The 19,624-nt window shown below is 47.7% G+C and overlaps 1 protein-coding gene across 1 annotated transcript in view; it reads right to left on the reverse strand.

Moving 5' to 3' along the window:
* The window catches only part of MMD2 (monocyte to macrophage differentiation associated 2), a 36,735-nt gene extending 27,171 nt beyond the window's left edge, over window positions 1-9,564 (reverse strand). The window contains exon 1 of the mRNA XM_053365489.1: window positions 8,709-9,564. Coding sequence (XP_053221464.1) covers window positions 8,709-8,755 — 47 coding nt within the window. The 5' untranslated portion in view covers window positions 8,756-9,564. The remainder of the gene's footprint in view (window positions 1-8,708) is intronic.
* Window positions 9,565-19,624: the final 10,060 nt, after the last annotated feature.

The raw sequence follows: 19,624 nt of genomic DNA on the forward strand, positions 1-19,624 counted from the left end.
ATAGTGAGACAGTTGCCTCAGGTGGCAGGCTGGGGACAGCTGAAAGGGGTGGCCTTCTTTGCTTGTTGCCCTCCTCCTCCTCCTCTCTGGCCTCTGTCCCCCTCACTGCCTTCAGTGCTCCTCTGGGCTGCCTCCAGTCGCCTCCATCGGTGGTGAGGGAAGTGTGGCAGAAGTGGCGGGGGCACCATTAACTGTTTTCCCTCAAGCAGCAAAATTTCCTGGCCCATCCCTGCCTCCCATTGGACCCCACCTTACAGGTCACCCAAATCATGCCCCCTGCTCCCCTCCGCATATCACCTGTGTCTCATCAATGCAACTGTTTCGGCCTCAGCTGCAGAGGGTGAGGAGAAGGGATGGAGCAGCAGTATGGCAGGATATTTGCTGATGAGCTGTCCTGGCCTGTCCTGGCTGTTTCTCCACAGCTCACCTGGGCTGCCCTCCCCCTAGACTGCTCACCTAGGCTGCCCACTTGCTTGTTCACTTGCCTGCCTGCCTGCCTGCTTGGGTCACCCACCTGCTCGCCTGCTCTTCTGGGCCCCCTGCCCTGCCTGCCTTCTGCCCCATCTCCATCTCATCGCCCTGCACTGCTGCTGTTCTTGCTGTGGTTTGCAGCAGCACCTGTTGGCAGCAATGTGAATTGCAGTGTGATGACATCCTTACATTATTATTATATAGTAAGATCTCTACAGTATTTTGTTCTGCAATTTGTTTGAAAGTCACACACAGCCAAACTGAATGTCAAAACAGAGACAGTTACATTTGACACTCATTCTTTATTATCACCTATGAGAATATTGCAAATTTTGGCAGGCCCTCTTGCCTTTTGCTGCAAAAGCGAGAGGTGTGTACGGAAGATCGGTGAGGAAGCCCTACACCCCCCTAAGCTTGACTGCTGCTACCCGGAGGTGTGGTGCTCCAATAACACACCGTGGCCCCATCATTTTAGTCCTGGGAGGCCCGTACGCAGCCTGGCACCACTTCAGCTTTCTCACTCTAGCGGCATTCGCCTGGTGACCTGGTTATAATCCACTTGGCTGCACCTTCACGGTAGGCACAGAACGAGTCCAGAGAATTGAGTCCAGAGGCTCACAGGAAACCTGGTCGGGTCAAGTTTTCAGGTCACTCATACCAATGCCAGCCAAGAATAACCTGACCCCGTTTAACCCCAAAGCTCCCTCTGCCTTAATCGGGAGATAAGCTTCGTCAGAGGCCACCAAGTTACATGATCTGGACAAACAGGCGCTTTTACTTGTTCCCCAACTGCCCCCATTTCCCAGGGACAGACAGACGCATTTCCTGCTCCCTCTCCCTGGAAAGCAGAGCTGTAGTTTCCAAGTTGCAAGTAGTCACATTTCCATTTTATACTGCCCTAGTCAGCTCTTATGGGTCCAGTTCTGGACAGTGGATTTTGAGAAGGAGGTAGATGAAGGGGAACAGACTCAAGAAGTGAAAACAAATAATAAAAAGAGCCTGCTGGATCAAGCCAACAGCCCATCTAGTGCAGCATCCTCTTATGGCCAAACAGATGCCCTAGTGGGAAATGAACAAGCAGGACTCGAGTTCAAGAGCACTGTCTCACGTCCTGCACTCTCCAGCAACTGCTTGCTGAGGTATATCCTGAACTGCTGCTAATATATTGTATCTATATATAGTTTAATATTGAATAGAATGTTAACCAGCCCAAGGCCTGGTTGAAGAACCTCCCTGGAGAGAGTGTTCCACAAATGGGGAGTCACTGCAGAAAAGGCCCTGTTCTCGTGTTGACACTCTCCAGACCTCCTGCGGAGGACACACACGAAGAAGGGCCTCAGATGGTGATCACAGAGTCAGCATACGGGGAGAGACAGCCCTTGAGGTGTTGTGGTCCTGAGCCATTTAAGGCTTTGAACTGGGCCCGGAAACTGATTGGCAGCCAGTGCGGTTGGGCCAGGATGGATGTAATATGCTCAAACCATCTTGCCTCAGTGAGCAACCTGGCTGCCGAATTCTGCACCAGCTGAACCGTCTTCAGAAGCAGCCCCACATGTGTTGCAGTAATCTAACCTAGAGGTTACCAGGACATAGACAACAGAAGTAAAACTATTTATCTCTGTCCAGAGAGGGGTGCAGCTGGGCCATCAGCCCAAGCTGATGGAAGGCACTGTGCGCCTCTGAGGCCACCTGTGCCTCAGGCGGCAGCATAGAGATACCCCCAAGCTACGTACCCACTCCTTTACCAAAGGTATTATGGGCTTTGAAGACACTCGAACTCAGGACACAAGGGAAAAATGTGCTAAGAGGAAGGCACGCTTGGCAAATCCACACCGTGATCAACTCCTGCCTGGAAACTGATATTCCCACTGTGGAAGGATGTGTGGATCCAGAACTGGCCTCCACAGTCACTTACGGACTCATTGTTAAAACTATGTTTATGGAAGACAATCTTACTTGACTACGAGGGATCACCAAAGAAGACCCCCCTCAAGAGCAGGCAACCTCCCGTCCATCTGATTTAGGGAACCGCCCACTACAGTGTCTCAGTCTTATCAGGACTGAGCTACAGTTTGTTGGCTCCCATCCAGTCCATTGCCAGGCAAGACAACTGAAGAAGAAGAGGAGAAGAAGAGTTTGGATTTGATATCCCGCTTTATCACTACCCTAAAGGTAAAGGTAAATATACCCCTGACTGTTAGGTCCAGTTGCGGACAACTCTGGGGTTGTGGTGCTTATCTCGCTTTACTGGCCAAGGGAGCCGGCATTTGTCCGCAGACAGTTTTTCCGGATCATGTGGCCAGCATGACTAAGCCGCTTCTGGTGAACCAGAGCAGTGCACGGAAACGCAGTTTACCTTCCCGCCAGAGTGGTACCTATTTATCTACTTGCACTTTGAAGTGCTTTCGAACTGCTAGGTTGGCAGGAGCAGGGACTGAGCAACGGGAGCTCACCCCATTGCAGGGATTCAAACCGCCGACCTTCTGATCAGCAAGCCCAAGAGAATCAGTGGTTTAGACCACAGCGCCACCTGCATCACTACCCTAAGGAGTCTCAAAGCGGCTAACAATCTCCTTTCCCTTCCTCCCCGACAACAAACACTCTGTGAGGTGAGTGGGGCTGAGAGACTTCAAAGTGTGACTCACCCAAAGTCACCCAACAGCTGCATGTGGAGGAGCGGGGAAGCGAACCTGGATCACCAGATTCCGAGTCCACTGCTCTTAACCACTACACCACACTGGCTCTGTGTGTGTGTGTGTGTGTGTGTGTGTGTGTGTGTGTGTGAGAGAGAGAGAGAGAGAGAGAGAGAGAGAGAGAGAGAGAGAGAGAGAATCTCTGATTGCAAACTACTTCACTGGCTCCCCCATAATACATACATGTGTTTCCTCCCCCAGTAATCACTTGAATACAGAGTCTTTTCCAGGCCGGGAAGTGCAGCGTAAAATGGGAATGTGACTACTTGCATCTCGGAAACTGCACTTCAAAGCTGGGAGGAACCAGCTAAATATTTCTTCCATTCCTGAAAGGGGATTACCCAGAAACCAGGGCAGCTGCCAAGGTTCATATTTCAGCACCTGTTCAGCTGCCCTCTTCAAGCAACAGAGGAGCGGCAAGGATGGTTGCCAAACCTTTGGGCCTGACCCGAAGTCTCCAAGTTTGCCTGACCCCTTACAGGGACTGCTTGAATCTCCGGGTGGGCAAGAGTGCCTTCCATCACCATCAAATAATGAAGAAGACTGTGCATGCAGATTGCAAACTCCAGTCCAGCAGGATCTGGCTGCAAATTATAGCTTAGGCGCTCAGGGTGGGGGTACCTGCCCTGCCCTGCTCCCAATTAACTTCCGTCTCCAGGACGCATCCCTGTGAGATCAGGGTCTGCCCCTAGGTCTCAGGTTTGGGCCCTGAAGTCTCAGAGTCTGGGATGCTCCCGAACTGGCAGCTCTGACTGCAAGAGGCTGGAAAAGGAGCAGTGACGGTTTCCCACTCCTGCTGGGAGCAAAGTTGTCATGGAACAAAAGTCAAACTGGCCTGAAGAGGGAAAGACAGAGTGACTCCACCGGCAGCTCACCAGCCTTCAATGACAGAGAGGAAATAGGAACCAACTGGCTTCAGTCTTCTGAAACAGAGCTCTCAGCAGCAGTCAGATGCTGGAAACGTCTGTGGTTCCTGGTCCCACCTTGCTGTTTCCTGTTCTCCATTTGGCCCCTTGGCTTCATGATCATCGGATTCCCTGACCGTCTGACTACGTAGATTGCTGTTTGCCTGACCCTCAGAACGGACGTGACTTCGGATACGGACTCTGCCAAGCCTGTCTCAGAGACTGTCATCTTCTGCTTGTTTGGCCTCACCCTCCACCGAGCTCTGAACACTGTTGCTCAACAATGGGACTCCAACAAAACTGGGCAACTGACCAGGAAGAGCAGGCAAATGGGCACTGCTGACCATGGCAAAGATGGAGGATGGGGGCCACCTTGCCTCAGCTCTGGAGCAGGGACTAGGATGACCAGCGGCTGAGGACTAGGGCAGGGTGGTTAGCTTGCAGTTGCCTCATAAAGATATTTTTTTAAAAAAATAATTCCTTCATTGCAGAGGGTTGGACTAGATGGCCCTTGGGGTCCCTTCCAACTCATTCTCTCTCTCTCTCTCTCTCTCTCTCTCTCTCTCTCTCTCTCTCTCTCACACACACACACACACACACACACACTTTATTTGTTTTCCATTTAATATTATACATTCACATCATCATTCTTCACTTTACCGCCCTGACTCTTTAGAACCTACCAACTTCCTTCCCTCCCGCCTCATGGCTTTTGAAATTAACCTTTATATCATTGCAAGTTATACGTTTTCCAATTCTAATTACACTCATTTCAGAATGGCTCGGAATTTAAATAAATATAGAAAGATAGAAAATTTCTCATTACAAGTCTTCAGACAACCCTGCTAACGATTTTAATTGCTTACAATAATCTTTCAAATATCGCATGAACTCTTAATGATTCTATAAGTTCATGCAAAGTTACTTGCTGCAAGTCGTATGATGAAACAACTTCCAAGGGGTGTGTGGAAGACACCCCACCCCACAGGGAGCCTGGATAATCAATCACATTTCTGGCTATTGAATCACAGTTCGCCAGCTGCAAAGCACCTTAGAGAAAATGCAATTTAGCGCCATGAGGTTCTCCCTGGAAGCAACCTGTGCTCAGAAGAGGGAGATTTGGGGACTGAGCTGAACAAGTGGCTATGAAGCATCCTGGATCTTTTCTGGGGCGTGTGCAATATTTCTGGGATCTGGGCTTCTGGGATCTAGTTTGTTTTTCACCAGAAGTCTTGACATCCAGCAACTGGAGTGCCAAACTTAAAATTATGTAATTCTGAGCCCAGGAATTTGTTGCAATGAATACCAGGACCAAACAGAGCTCATAGTCCTTTCACCTGTACAGGTAAACTCACACCTGGTGAAGCCCTGCCCTGCAGGTTCCTTCATTTCAGCCATAAACTTGCAAGGGAGGGTGGGTATGTCATTGTTTGAAAACTGAGTCAGAAATCTGCGTGGGTCTGTCTAGGGTGCCTCAAATCACTTTCTGTTCAACTGTGCTGCAGGAGCCCAGGAAGTGCAACAACTTCCTGCTCCATCAAAGCTACACTTACTTAACCGAAATTCTCTTTTCTCCTATGTGAGACCAAAACCTGCTGGATCAGCCCAAAGGGCCCTTCTGTTTCCCAAGGCAGGGTGGGATCAGCAGGGCATCTCTTCTCTTCAGGGGTGGAGAGGGCAGTTTGCCGAGTGGGGCTTGTGGCCACTCTCCCAGCTTCTGTCCACAGTTTCTAAGCCACATGAGCCATCTCTGCTAGCCACAGAGATTGTGTCAGATCTGCACACCCAAATCCCCAGCAGAAGAATCTGGCAGACATGCCCCACTGTGCCCCTGAAGGACCAGGTGCACAGCCTGGGAGTCAATTTTGACTCAAAGCTGTCCATGGAGGCGCAGCTCAGTTCTGTGTCCAGGGCAGCTGTCTGCCAGCTCCATCTGGTATGCAGGATGAGACCCTCCCTGCCAGCGGACTGTCTCGCCAGAGTGGTGCATGCTCTAGGTATCTCCTGCTTGGACTACTGCAGTGCGCTGTATGTGGGGCTACCTTTGAAGGTGACTCAGAAACTACAACTAATCCAGAATGTGGCAGCCAGACTGGTGACTGGGATCGGCCGCCAAGACCATATAACCCCGGTCCTGAAAGATCTTCATTGGCTCCCAGTATGTTTCCGAGCACAATTCAAAGTGTTGGTGCTGACCTTTAAAGCCCTAAATGGCCTCAGTCCAGTATACCTGAAGGAGTGTCTCCACCCCCATCGTTCAGCCCGGACACTGAGGTCCAGTGCCAAGGGCCTTCTGGCGGTTCCCTCCCTGCGAGAAGTGAGGTTACAGGGAACCAGGCAGAGGGCCTTCTCGGTAGTGGTGCTCGCCCTGTGGAATGCCCTCCCAGCAGATGTAAAGGCAGTAAACAACTATTTTACTTTTAAAAGACAACTGAAGGCAGCCCTGTTTAGGGAAGTTGTTATTATTATTATTATTATTATTATTATTATTATTATTATTACTATTACTATTACTATTACTATTATTATTATTATTGCATTCAGCCTCACCAGTCACGTGAATGATGGCAACTATGAGCCCAAGTGTTTTCCCCAAGGAACATGCAAACAGCACCTGCAGGATCTGGCCAATGGCCCATCTACTGCAGCATCACTGGAGGTTTTTAAGGAGAGGTTGGATGGTGACCTGTCTTGGATGCTTTAGTTCAGATTCCTGCACAGCGGGGGGTGGGCTAGATGACTCACTGGATCCCTTCCAACTCTACGATTCTGTGAACCTCTGGCCAATCAGATGGCCCAGTGAGAAACCCACAAGCAGGAGCTGAGAGCAACAGCCCTCTCCCCGCCTGTGGTTTCCACCAGCTGGTATTTGAAAACATTGCTGCTTCCAGGGCATAGCCATAGCTAGCAGTCATTGATAGCTTTACCCTCCTCCATGTATAACTCTCTTTTAAATCCATCCTAGTTCATCACTGCTTCCTGCAGCAAGGAGTTCCAAAGTTTAACACTGTGCTGCATGAAAAAGGGCTTTCTTTTTATCTGTCCTTCCAAGTTTTGGCTTCAATGAATACCTACAAGTTCCAGTGTTATATGGGGGGGGGTACTTTTCTCTATCTGCTTTCTCCATGCCAGGCAAATTTTTTAAATATAAACTTTCAATATGCCACATCTGACTCACCTCTACAGATGTACACGGAGGATGAAGCAGGCTTTTTCTCTGTAGCTCCAGAGGACAGGCCTAGAGCCGAGAGGCAGAAATCGATGGGAAGCAGATTTTAGCTAAACACCGGGGGACGCTTGCGAATGGCAAGTACTGTTTAGGGAAGCCCTGTTTAGGGAAGTTTTTAATGTTTGATGTTTTATCACTTTATTATTATTATTATTATTATTATTATTATTATTATTATTATTATTATTACAGTGGTACCTCGGGTTACAGACACTTCAGGTTACAGACTCCGCTAACCCAGAAATAGTACCTCAGGTTAAGAACTTTGCTTCAGGATGAGAACAAAAATCGCGCGGGAGGCCCCATTAGCTAAAGTGGTACCTCAGGTTAAGAACAGTTTCAGGTTAACAATGGACCTCCAGAACGAATTAAGTTCTTAACCCAAGGTATCACTGTATTAATATTAATATTCTGTTGGGAGCCGCCCAGAATGGCTGGGGAAACCCAGCCAGATGGGTGGGGTATAAATAAGTAAAATATTATTCTTATTCTTATTATTACTGTTTGATGGTGGAAGGGCCTTGCCTTGGGAGGCGATCAGCTCTCCTTTGCTGGCAGCTTTTAAGGAGATGTTGGATGCCGTGCCTAGCAACACTCCCCATTACAGAACTATTAAAAGTTGCAGAAGCTCTGCAACCCCCAAACACACACACACTTAGGCAGAGCCAGAGCTGGGGGGGGGGAGGCTAGATAGGGTTTTTTTTGCCCCGGTGAAGCCTCCGGAGGGGCACCACTGAGGCTCCCAGCCTGTGTGTGTGTGTATGCGAATACGGGTGGAGGGAGTGTCAAACTGGGTCTTTGACCCGGTTGAAATAAAGCCCAGTAATGGTGAAAGATGATTGCCTTAAAAAATGGCAGAAGGTAATGTCAAAGTTTATCTAGGGAGGCAAAAGGCCAAGGATAAAGCATAAGTTACAGTCAAACTGGGTCTTTGACCCGGTTGAAATGAAGCCTAGTTTCACTCCTGACTTAGCATCATCTAGTCTGCCTACCAGGTAGCTTTAGCCAAGCCCTTCTCTCAGCTCACCTGTGTCATCAAGGACATACGCTAGCCTACCTTGCAAGGCTGTTATGAAGAAAACAACTCCATCAATATAACCCGACGTTCCTCTAATGCTCTCTAAGACAGCCATCCTAAGAGCATCCACCAGGAAGTCCTGCTGGGTTTATGTATTGTTTGATGTGGTTGTTTTGGGGTTTAAAAATAAATAAATAGCGGTATATAAATGTTTTTTATTAATAATAATACGTAAGAAATTGAGGAGAGGGTGACTTACTTCTGAGCAAAGATTCTTGGGATTGCAAGAAAGAGAGACCTCACCGAGAAGTCAAAGCTAAGACCGCATTTCTCCCTTACAGGGGAGCCAGCGCCTTGCACCTAGCAGGGCTTACTCCCGAGGAGACGTTTACCTGGCGTATCTGGTCTTCTGGAAATCCAGGAGGCTGGACACGAACATCTTTTTAATTCCATCAGAATCCAGCTTGGGCGGTGTTGGAAGAAGAGGAGGAGGAGGATGGCGGCCCAGGGCAGGAGTGATGGAGGAGGCGATAGGGAGAGACCCCCGTCCTCGGATCCTCGGTGTCCCGCGAGGGGGTCCCGGGTGGTCCCAGCCACGAAGAGGCAGCCTCCCTCCGGAGCAGGCAGCCCAAGGAACTTCATCCGCTCCTCTGCCTGAGCTGGTCGGGAGCCAAAAATGAATGCCCCCCACAAATGAAATCTCACTTCTTCGCGTCTCCCAAAGCCAGACAGGCGATCTTGGTTTTCAGAGGGGGTTTAATTTTTTATAATTAAAAAAAGAGGAGGAAGGGGGGCAGGAATCCTGGCCATTCTGGGTCCCTCTCTCCTGCAGCCCTGTTGCGCAGGGGGGAGAAGCAGCCGGCAGGCACCCCGTCTGGAGAGGCTCAGGAGCTAAAGAGCGCGTCCAACAGGCGGAGTTGGAGCGAGGAGGAGGCGAGCGAAGGAGCCGCGCGCTGAGTCGTGATCGCGAAATAACAAGATGATTAGCGCTCTGGAGGAGGGAAGAGAGGGAGGAGGAGGAGGAGGAGAGAGGGAGGAAGGATAGATGGATGGATGGAGGGGAGATGGAGGGGAGGGAGGGAAGGAAGGAAGGAAGGAGGGAGGGACCCCCGGGGCTCCAAGTGGCCGGAGCAACCGGTCCCCAAGCCGCCTGTTGGATCCCAATCGGCATGAGCAAGGGAGCTATAAATAAAGGCAGCCCCGGTGATATAGTGCGCGCCCGCGGATCAAATAGCAGCGGATTTGGATTAATAAGGGCAGAGCCGAACTGCGCGCGCTGGCAGTTCGTCCGACCGTACAGCTGAAAGCGCAGGGCTTTGCCCGGCCTGGCCAAGAATCCTGGGAACCATGGTTTGTTAAGGGTATTGGAAGTTCTAGTTGGGTGTGTGGGGGGGGGGGTCCTTACTCCCAATATCCTTAACAAGCCACAGTTCCCAGGATTCTCTGGGGGATTCCTCCCCCCAGAACTACAACTCCCAGCATCCCCAACAAACTGCACTTCCTAGGATTCTCTGGGGAGAAGCGTGTCTTTTGTTGTTGTTTAGTCGTTCAGTGGTGTCCGCCTCTTCGTGACCCCCTGGACCAGAGCACGCCAGGCCCTCCTGTCTTCCACTGCCTCCCGCAGTTTGGTCAAACTCATGCTGGTAGCTTCGAGAACACTGTCCAACCATCTCGTCCTCTGCCATCCCCTTCTCCTTGTGCCCTCCATCTTTCCCAACATCAGGGTCTTTTCCAGGGACTCTTCTCTTCTCATGAGGTGGCCAAAGTCTTGGAGCCTCAGCTTCAGGATCTGTCCTTCCAGTGAGCACTCAGGGCTGATTTCCTTCAGAATGGATAGGTTTGATCTTCTTGCAGTCCATGGGACTCTCAAGAGTCTCCTCCAGCTCCATAATTCAAAAGCATACATTCTTCGGCGATCAGCCTTCTTTATGGTCCAGCTCTCGCTTCCATACATCACTACTGGGAAAACCATAGCTTTAACTATAGGGGCCTTTGTTGGCAATGTGATGTCTCTGCTTTGGTGTGCCTTAAATGTAGAGTGAGTGTCTGCTTTTAAAGCACACAGCCCCCCCCCCAAAAAACTTGGAAACTGTGGCTTGTTGGGGATGTTGGGAGTTGTAGTTCTGTGGAAGCAAGCTACAGTCCCTAACTCACTGGGGGTTTGAGACGCATCAGCTACCTTCACCTGTCAAAACCAACCCAAATTGTTTATCTGGGTGTGGCAGCTGTCACATGCTGACAACTTCTAGGAGCCACAGGTGAGAGCTGAGTGCAGGTTGGGGACCAAAGGTGGACAGACTACCCCAGGGGGAGCATGATTTGTCCCCCACCAGAGGTGGCACCCCTCTTTCTGAACGCCAGTGGCTGGAAGCCACAGGAGGCGAGAGTTGTTCTCGTGCTCGAATCTTGAATGCTGGTTTCCCACAAGCAACTGTTTATATATATATATATATATATATATGTAACAAATTATCAAAGCAAATCATCTTCATTATTTCCCCCCATTATTCCCCCCTTCCACCTCCCCCACAACCCCCCCCTTAAGACTTCCTTCAGCTCCTCTCTCTGATTTCTCAATCTATATTAATTTCTGCATATTGTAAAATTGTGCACATCCTTATATTATCTGTCTACTATGTTAACCCTCAATAAATTTGTGTGTGATTATTCAAAACCTGCCAAGTTCATTGTGTTGTCTTTTTAAATAATTTGTAAAAGGCTCCCAGTCTTCTTTCAAGTCACAGTTGTCCTTGTCTCGCAATTTGCATGTCAATTCCGCCAGTTCTGCATAGTTCATCAATTTCTCTTGCCACTGTTATTTCGTCGGGGTTTCCTCATTCTTCCATCCTTGTGCAATCAAGACTCTTGCCGCTGCCCACAAGCAACTGTTCAGCCACTATGAGAACAGGATGCTGGATTAGATGGGCCATGGGCCTGATCCAGTAGGACCTTCTCGTGTTCTTACGGAGTGGATCATTTTGGCCTAATGATCTGGGCTGTCCAACGGTGTACCACAGACTGCTTTGGGAGGCGGCAATGGAAATATGGAAGCAGAAGCTAGATAGCTGTCTCTCGGGGGTGGAGGAATTACAAGGCCTCTTTGCGACTCTCTGAAATTCTGGCTGTTCTGGATTTGGTATGGCTTTCACCGATGTGGACGATGCATCAGAAAGCCTTAAAAGGCTTGGGCACTATGCATTGATTGTTTATTTACCTTCGTCACATGTGCATCTTTTAAATGTTATTAGTATTAGAGTGGCTGGGGCAACCCAGCCAGGTTGGCGGGGTATAAATAATAAAATTATTACTGCTATTACTACTAGTAGTAGTACATTTATATCCTGCCTTTCGACTAAGGGAACATGGGGCCTAGTGTATGGTAACCAGGCGTCTCCGTTTCCCGGGGACAGTCCCCAGATTCACAAATCTGTCCCCGGACAAAATCCGTCCCCGGAATGTCCCCGGATTTCATTTAATGTCCCCGGATTTATATTTTAAGATTTATTAGTAGGGAATGAAAGTTGTGTGATTGGTTCAACGGCACAAGACACATCATATGGAGACTTCCGGTGAGGCAGAATGGGGGGCACCACTGCTGGAGGGGGGAACCGGGGACGCCTGGTGCATCAACTGGGGGAACCGCTGACACACACACCCCGCAACCCAAATCGAACCAGGAACGAGAGAACCTAGCTACCTGGCCGATTGCCCAGCAGTGCTTCAGAGCCATGAAAACCCCGGAGCCAACGCAGGGAGGAGGAGGAGAGGAGAAGGAAGAGAGAGAAAGAGGAAGGGGAAAAAAGAGGGGAGCCCCGACCTTGCTGCTCGGCTGCCACTGAGGAGAGGTAGGAGAGCACCAGGAGGGCAAGGACATGGGGCTGAGCCCAGGCCCAACCTGAACCTACTCCACGGTAACTAGCGCTCCAAGAGAGCAGGCCAGGGCCCAGAGGAAGGCCGTGTGACAGAGGAGATCACAAAAGAGAAGATATTACTTCTTTTAAAAAATTTAAATAACTTTTTTTAAAAAAAAATTCTCTCTTTTCAAAAAAAAAAGTGTCCCCGGATTCTTTGAAAAAAATCTGGTAACCAAAAGAATTACCAATGGTGGAAGAATGGAGGATGAAATTAATGGACTATGCGGAACTTGATAAACTAACGGGAAGGATCCAAAACCGGCAGGACTAGAAGTTTACCGAGGACTGGAGTAAATTTATGGATTATTTGAAAAGTATTTGTGACAACCAGACGACGTTTGTAGGTTTGCAAGAAGTTCTGTGAGGAATAATATTAGAAATATTGCAAAAATGGAGAAGGAGACATGATATGTTAAGAGATGTAAAGGCAGTATTAAGTTAGGAAATGCATAAGAAGTGATTAAGACGGAGGATTATCAGAGGTGCTGATGGAAGTCCAATAAGAATGTATTTGTGATAAATTGTGTGGTGTGTTTTATAATTTTGTATGTTAAAAACCAATAAAAATATTTTTTTAAAAAAAAAATCTGGTACCCTTAGCCTAATGAGGGCATTTGCACCCAGTTTTCCTGCCTACTTCCAAAAAACCACCCCTCTGGCCTGAGCACCAGAGTGCAGAATGCTCATAGTTCTGCACTGAAGCCACATTTCCTCTATCCTGTCTTTACCCGCCAGCTTATATTCTACCCTTACATAGCGGTGGATGCATTCCAGTTGAATCCACTGGAGCTTTTGCACTCCAGCTTGCTCTCTCCTTTTGCTCCAGTGCCCTTCCAAGGGGGGGGGGGGCTGTGAAGCAAAGCATTCAGGGTATGAAGCTCAGAAAGCTTCCTCCCTCCCCCCCTCTTTTTTTGGATCCATCACTTCTGGGAGCAACAGGGCCTGGCTCTCTCAGCCTCCTTCCAGGCTGCTCAGCAGTGCGTGATCCATCCCGGAAAAAAACAGCACAATACAGAATGGCTGAGAACATAGTGGTGAGAAGAGAGGAGGAGAAAGCCGCTTCCATTCATTCAGCAAAACAAAAAAGCAACAAAAACGGGTCAGCTTTCTCTTGGCACATTCGGCAGCAACCGCTTTCCCAGGCAAGGGCTTCTGCTCTCACAGGAAAACAGGCTTGCAGATCAGAGAGGCTCCAATAGTGGCTCTTGAGCGCAGACAGTCCCTCATTTTTGATCCCTTGCAAACCATCCTGTGGACTGTGTCCCTCCATTTTTCTCTCTCCCCCCCATTTTTAAAATTCATTTTATAACACAAATAAAAAACACAAACAGAAAAGACAAACAATACAAACAAATTCTCGTCATATCCTTATTTTTCTAAACATTGTTAAGGGGGCTTCCCCAAGTCCCCCCTGTCTGATTTTCATTTTGCCTCATCTTTAGCAGTTTACATATACCATAATTTCTAACCATTTTTTAATCATGCTTACTTTTACCATAAAAATCTTCACATTTTATCACTTACAAATAATACTATTTTAAAATACACTTTCTTCTGCTTCTAACCCTATAGCCTATATCCACTTCCAAAGCTATTCTAAGATTAAATATTAACATATTTTTTCAAATATTCTTAAACTTCTTCCAGTCTTCTTCCACCGTCTCTTCTCTCTGGTCTCGGAGTCTCCCAGTCTCTGAAAATCTTTAAATGAAGCGAGGTACCAGACTTAGTATGATGAAAGACAAGCTGTGAAGCTTTGTGTATTCAGCAGATATGATGTCCAACACTGAACAGTGATTCCGGATATTGACTACCGTTTCGTAGAATTATTCGTCAGCGTGGTGGGAGGATATAGAATTGCTTCATAAACCCATCTTATATTGAATGAATGTATGTCAATGAAAATATTAAATGCCGTGGACCAGTGCTCATGTAAGTCTGGTAACTCGCTTCATTTAAAGATTTTCAGAGACTTTGAGACTAAAGATTTCATTTTGTACTTGTTATGGTTTGAAGGAATTCTATAAAGATTGTCTATTGCGTATGTACATGGTCAACCTTGGAGAGGTGCTTCTTGTCAGTACAGTGGTACCTCAGATTACATACGCTTCAGGTTACAGACACTTCAGGTTACAGACTCCGCTAACCCAGAAATAGTGCTTCAGGTTAAGAACTTTGCTTCAGGATAAGAACAGAAATCGGGCTTTGGCGGCGCGGCGGCAGCAGGAGGCCCCATTAGCTAAAGTGGTGCTTCAGGTTAAGAACAGTTTCAGGTTAAGTACGGACCTCCGGAACGAATTAAGTACTTAACCTGAGGTATCAATATAGAGTTCAAAGGAGCAACAGCCCAAGACTCAGTGCAAGGCAGCCAGCAGTTTTCTGATAAGACGCCCTGAGCAGAAACAGCAGCTTTCTTAATGCTGCGCTAGTTATTATTACAAAACCAAACCAAAACCCTGCTCCTTTGGCTACTCTTCTCCCAACATGACCTCCTTCCTCCCTGCCGAGTTCCTTAATGACACTAAATCTTATGTTGGTTTTTGCGGTGCAGTTCTGCGCTGAGTGTTAAGCACACTGTTAAGACTTCCAAATTAATTTCACTCTTGGCGTCGGCAGGATTTAAGCCCCGGATTCCCCTGGCCTGCTAGCATGACTTGACTTGCTCCTTCGAGCAGGAATTTCCAGTGCCAAATGCCTCTCCGTTTTGATCAACACCACAGCAGAAATCTTGGCTGCAGCTCAGTGTAGCTGGGGCAGGTGGGGTGAGGACTCTTCAGGTTCCTGTTCCCTGAGATACCTTAAATACAGTCTCCTTGGTTTCCGGATGTGTCTTTAGGAATCGGTATTATTCAGCTGCTGCAGCAACCCGGAGCGGCAGGGCAGGTGGAGAACTCCTTTAAGAGCTTCAGAGCAAGCAGAAAATAATCTCTCCTGGGTGCTCCTGCTATGGCAACCCCAGCCCTTAGAATTAAACCATGGAACTCACTGCCACAGGAGGCGGCGATGGCCACTGACTTGGATGGCTTGAAAAGAGGACTGGACAAATTCACAGAGTGCAATAATAATAATAATAATAATAATAATAATAATAATAATAATAATTTATTTATACCCGCCCATCTTGCTATTGATGGCTCCTAGCCACAATGGCTATGCTTTGTCTCCATGATCAGAGTCAGCAATGCTTCTGAATGCCAGTGTGGTGTAGTGGTTAAGAACGGTGGACTTGTAATCTGGGGAACTGGGTTCGCTTCCCCGCTCCTCCACATGCAGCTGCTGGGTGGCCTTGGGCCAGTCACACTTCTCTGAAGTCTCTCAGCCTCACTCACCTCACAGAGTGTTTGTTGTGGGGGAGGAAGGGAAAGGAGATTGTTAGCCGCTTTGAGACTCCTTCGGGTAGTGATAAAGCGGGATATCAAATCCAAACTCCTCATCTGCCAGTTGCTGGAAATTGCAGCAGAGGAGAGGGCTCTCATGCTTGGAGGTTTCCCACTGGGGTACATTAGTGGCCACTGTGAGAACAGGATGTTGGATGAGATGGGCCACTGGCTTGATCCAGCAAGTTCTTCTTATGTATTTACGATGGAATAAATAAAAGTGTTTCTGGCCTGGACAAACGTGGGGTGGGACACTGTGCCCAGTTCTGTGGGCACTTGAGGTTCACAGGGAAAGCAGGGAAAGTCTAGTGAAAGCTGTGATTAGTTGTAATTCCTGCGTTGCAGGGGGCTGGACTAAATGACCAAATGACCCTTTGGGTCCCTTGCAACTCTACAGTTCTTTGACACTGTAAGTCAGGGAGAAGAACAGCACCTTGGACAGCGACAAGCATCTGCAGAAAGCTGAGGGATTCTCCTAAGAAAGTTGTAGAGAGATGTTGTCTCAGCAAGGAGCTAGAGTGTCAGGAGTGCGTGCAGGAGCCAGGCCCTGTGACCAATAGGACTCTGCAGGACTGGGGCCTTCCTAAGTTTGTTCTGAAGAGGCAAGGCGCGGCCGCACAGGTGAGGCCCATTGGTAACTCACAGAACCAGGTGGCAAGAGCCAGGAAGGGATATAAGGTCAGCATTTTCCCTTCGGCTCTTTGCCACAGCAACTCGTTTCCTGCCTTGCTGCATTTGACTCCTTGCTTCTTGATCCTCGGACCCCTGACTTTGTGACTCCTTGCTTCTTGATCCTTGGACCCCTGACTTTGTGACTCCTTGCTTCTTGATCCTTGGACCCCTGACTTTGTGACTCCTTGCTTCTTGATCCTCGGACCCCTGACTTTGTGGCTCCTTGCTTCTTGATCCTCGGACCCTTGGCTTCTTGACTCCCGGCTCTCTGACCCTCGGACTCTTGGCTTTCTGACTCCTGGCTTCTGAACTCCTGTTCCTGCTCCCACCCCGCCATCTTGCCCCCAGTCCCGATATCTCCAGCCAGGACTTTGATCACCCGTGAACCGAGCTGTGACATAGAGGCTGCCAAAGCATAATGTAGCAGACAAGACCTGGAGCCTGGTAGTTACCACCTCCCTGGAAAAGCTGGTTAGCTGGTTAAAGGAGCCTCACCTTATTTTGCAGACATTCACAGTACTGAGGGGACAGAGGTGCTGCCATTGGTACTGCCACCTTAGTCAGTGGATGGTGGCAGGGCTGTGTCCTCCAGCTGAGAGGATCCTTAGAAAGATGCTGATTATTCTCCACCCAAGGAAGCAGCCTGGACCTTCTCCTCTTTCAGAGTCCCTCACCATGCAGATCATGAGCCATGACAATCCGTTTCTCAGCTAAGGAAATCATAGCTGACTATGAGTTGAAATCAGTTTCCTCCTAACCCTGAACTGTGCCAGCTGAGTCTCCCATTCTCGATCAAATCTTCCAGCTGATAAGTCAGATCACCAATCAATCTGTCTCACCAGATCCCGGAATGGCTTTACTTTCCTACATTTTGCCAGGAGCTCCAGCATTGTCTAACAAAACTTTTCATAGCCCAGTACTGGAGAATTCTCAATATGGATCTTTTTGAAACATGGACGTCACAGATATTTTTTTTTATGGACAAGCTAACAGCACCCCAAAGAGACCACCATACTAGAAGAAGCCCTCTCTTCCACACCTGCCCCCTCCATTTTCCTAATGACAAGTGTTTTGCTAATTAATAAGAATGGAGAACAACAGCTCTGCAACCACCCCATTTAGAGGCGGTGCTGATTAGGCTGTTCTGATTATTGTGTTCTTAATCACTTTTGCTGAGGTATGTGGCACTAATCTGCCTAGGAACCAGAAATAAGGCTGTGAGCCTGTAGTGCTAAACCCAGAAATACCTCTTGCATCCTGCTAAAACCGCTCCTGGGTAGCTGAGCAACACCCCATTTGGGTAGCTGAACACCTTTGGTCTTTGCATAGCTTGCCGATTAAAAAAAAAAATTGATTATCCAAATGATTGTTTGTATATGATAGCGTATGTATGTCTGTACATATAATAGTTCTCTTTCTATATATCTATAGACCTCCACAGTTGGGCTGCAGGACAGAACAGTTGCTTGTGCATGGTTGTGTGTGTGAATGTGCATACATTTATAGGGCTAAGGTTGGGCTACAGGAAAAGCCATAACAAGGAGAATAGGAACAGGATCTGGCTGGCCAAGGGAGCTGGAATGGGAGCAAGCAGGGGGAAAGCCAGCAAGGCAAAAGTGGACCTGCCTCAGAAGCTGCGAAGTCAGGGACTGAGTCAGATCAGAAGCTGAGAAGTCCAAGGTAGAACTGGATCAACTAGATCAGGTGCATCACAGAATTGTAGAGCTGTAGGGACACCAAGGATCTTCTAGTCCAACCGCCTGCTGTGCAGGAATCACAACTGGCCACCCCTGGCAGGTGGCCATCCAACCTCTGCTTTATTTATTTATTTAAAAATTTATTAACAATTTCAACATAACAACATATCAAAACTTCTCATATTCATTATTCCCCCCATTTCCCCCCACCTCCCCATCAACCCCCCTCCCTCCCCCCGACTTCCCTCAGCTCCTCTCTCTGATTTCTCAACTCATATTGTTCTCTGCATACTGTAAAATTGTATGAATCCTTATATTATCTATCTCCTACATTAAGAATCAATAGATTTGTGTATGTTTATTCATAACCTGCCAAGGAGTCCAATTCATTTTGTTGTCTTTTTAAGTAATATGTAAAAAGTTCCCGTTCTTATTTAACGTCACAGTTGTCCTTATCTCTCAGTTTGTATGTCAATTTAGCCATTTCTGCATAGTTCATCAATTTCTCTTGCCATTGTTCTTACGTCGGGATTTCCTCGTTCTTCCATCCTTGTGCTGTCAAGACTCTTGCCGCTGTTGTTGCATACATAAATAAATTCTTCATTTTCCTTGGCAGGTCTTGTCCTACAATCCCTAACAAAAATGCTTCTGGGTTTTTTTTTACAAATGTCATTTTAAACATTTTCTTCAATTCATTATATATCATTTCCCAATTTTTAGAAAAATGTCTCTACATTCCCCCCACATATGATAAAAAGTCCCCTCCTTTTCTTTACATTTCTTTACATTTCCAACCTCTGCTTTACAACCTCCAAGGAAGGAGAGTCCACAACCTTCCAAGGGACTCTGTTCCACTGCCAAAAAGCTCTTGCCACCAGACAGTTTTTCCTAATGTTTCTTTGGAATCTCCTTTCTTGTAACTTGAATCCATTGGTTCTGGTCCTCCCCTCTGGAGCAGTAGAGAACAATCTTGCTCCGTATTCCATGTGACCACTTCTTATATATTTGAAATGACCAGCGTATCTTCTCTCAGTCGTCTCTTTTCCAGGCTAAACACACCCAACTCCCCTCAACCATTCCTCATATGGCTTGGTTTCCAGACCTTGATCATCTTGGTCAGATCAGAAGCGGGGAAGGCAGGAACAGAATCCGGTCAGAAACTGGCAAGGTGCAGGCGGAGCTGGGTCAGGAACTAGGAGTCATATCACGGGCTGTGAAGTCAAGAGACAAGATTGTATTGAATACCTGCAGTTCCTGGACGGAGCTAGGGTAAAAGCTTGCAAATCATAGAAGGAGGAGGACAGAACCTGTGAAGGAAGGAAAGGAGGGAAACAGGAAGCCAGCAGGCAGGTGTGGAGTCAGAGCAGGATCTGTCCACTCAGGAAGGAGTGAAACCTGGAGCCATCTGGAGTTTACTGGTTTTTCAGATCTAAGTACTGGTTATCAAGCAGCAGAAAGTGAAAACTGGTCAGCAATAAGTAACCAAACAATTAACCCCTGTGTTGCAAGCAAATATCAGTAATATCCAAGGGCAACACAATGACCAAGTACAGCAATGCGATGTCAATATAAACTCTTTATATAATCTATACAGAACATTGAACAATATGTAATATATGAAATATGCACTCTATGCAAAACCAAATAA

The sequence above is a fragment of the Podarcis raffonei genome, chromosome 14 (assembly GCF_027172205.1).
Source record: "Podarcis raffonei isolate rPodRaf1 chromosome 14, rPodRaf1.pri, whole genome shotgun sequence".
NCBI classification, from domain to species: domain Eukaryota; kingdom Metazoa; phylum Chordata; class Lepidosauria; order Squamata; family Lacertidae; genus Podarcis; species Podarcis raffonei.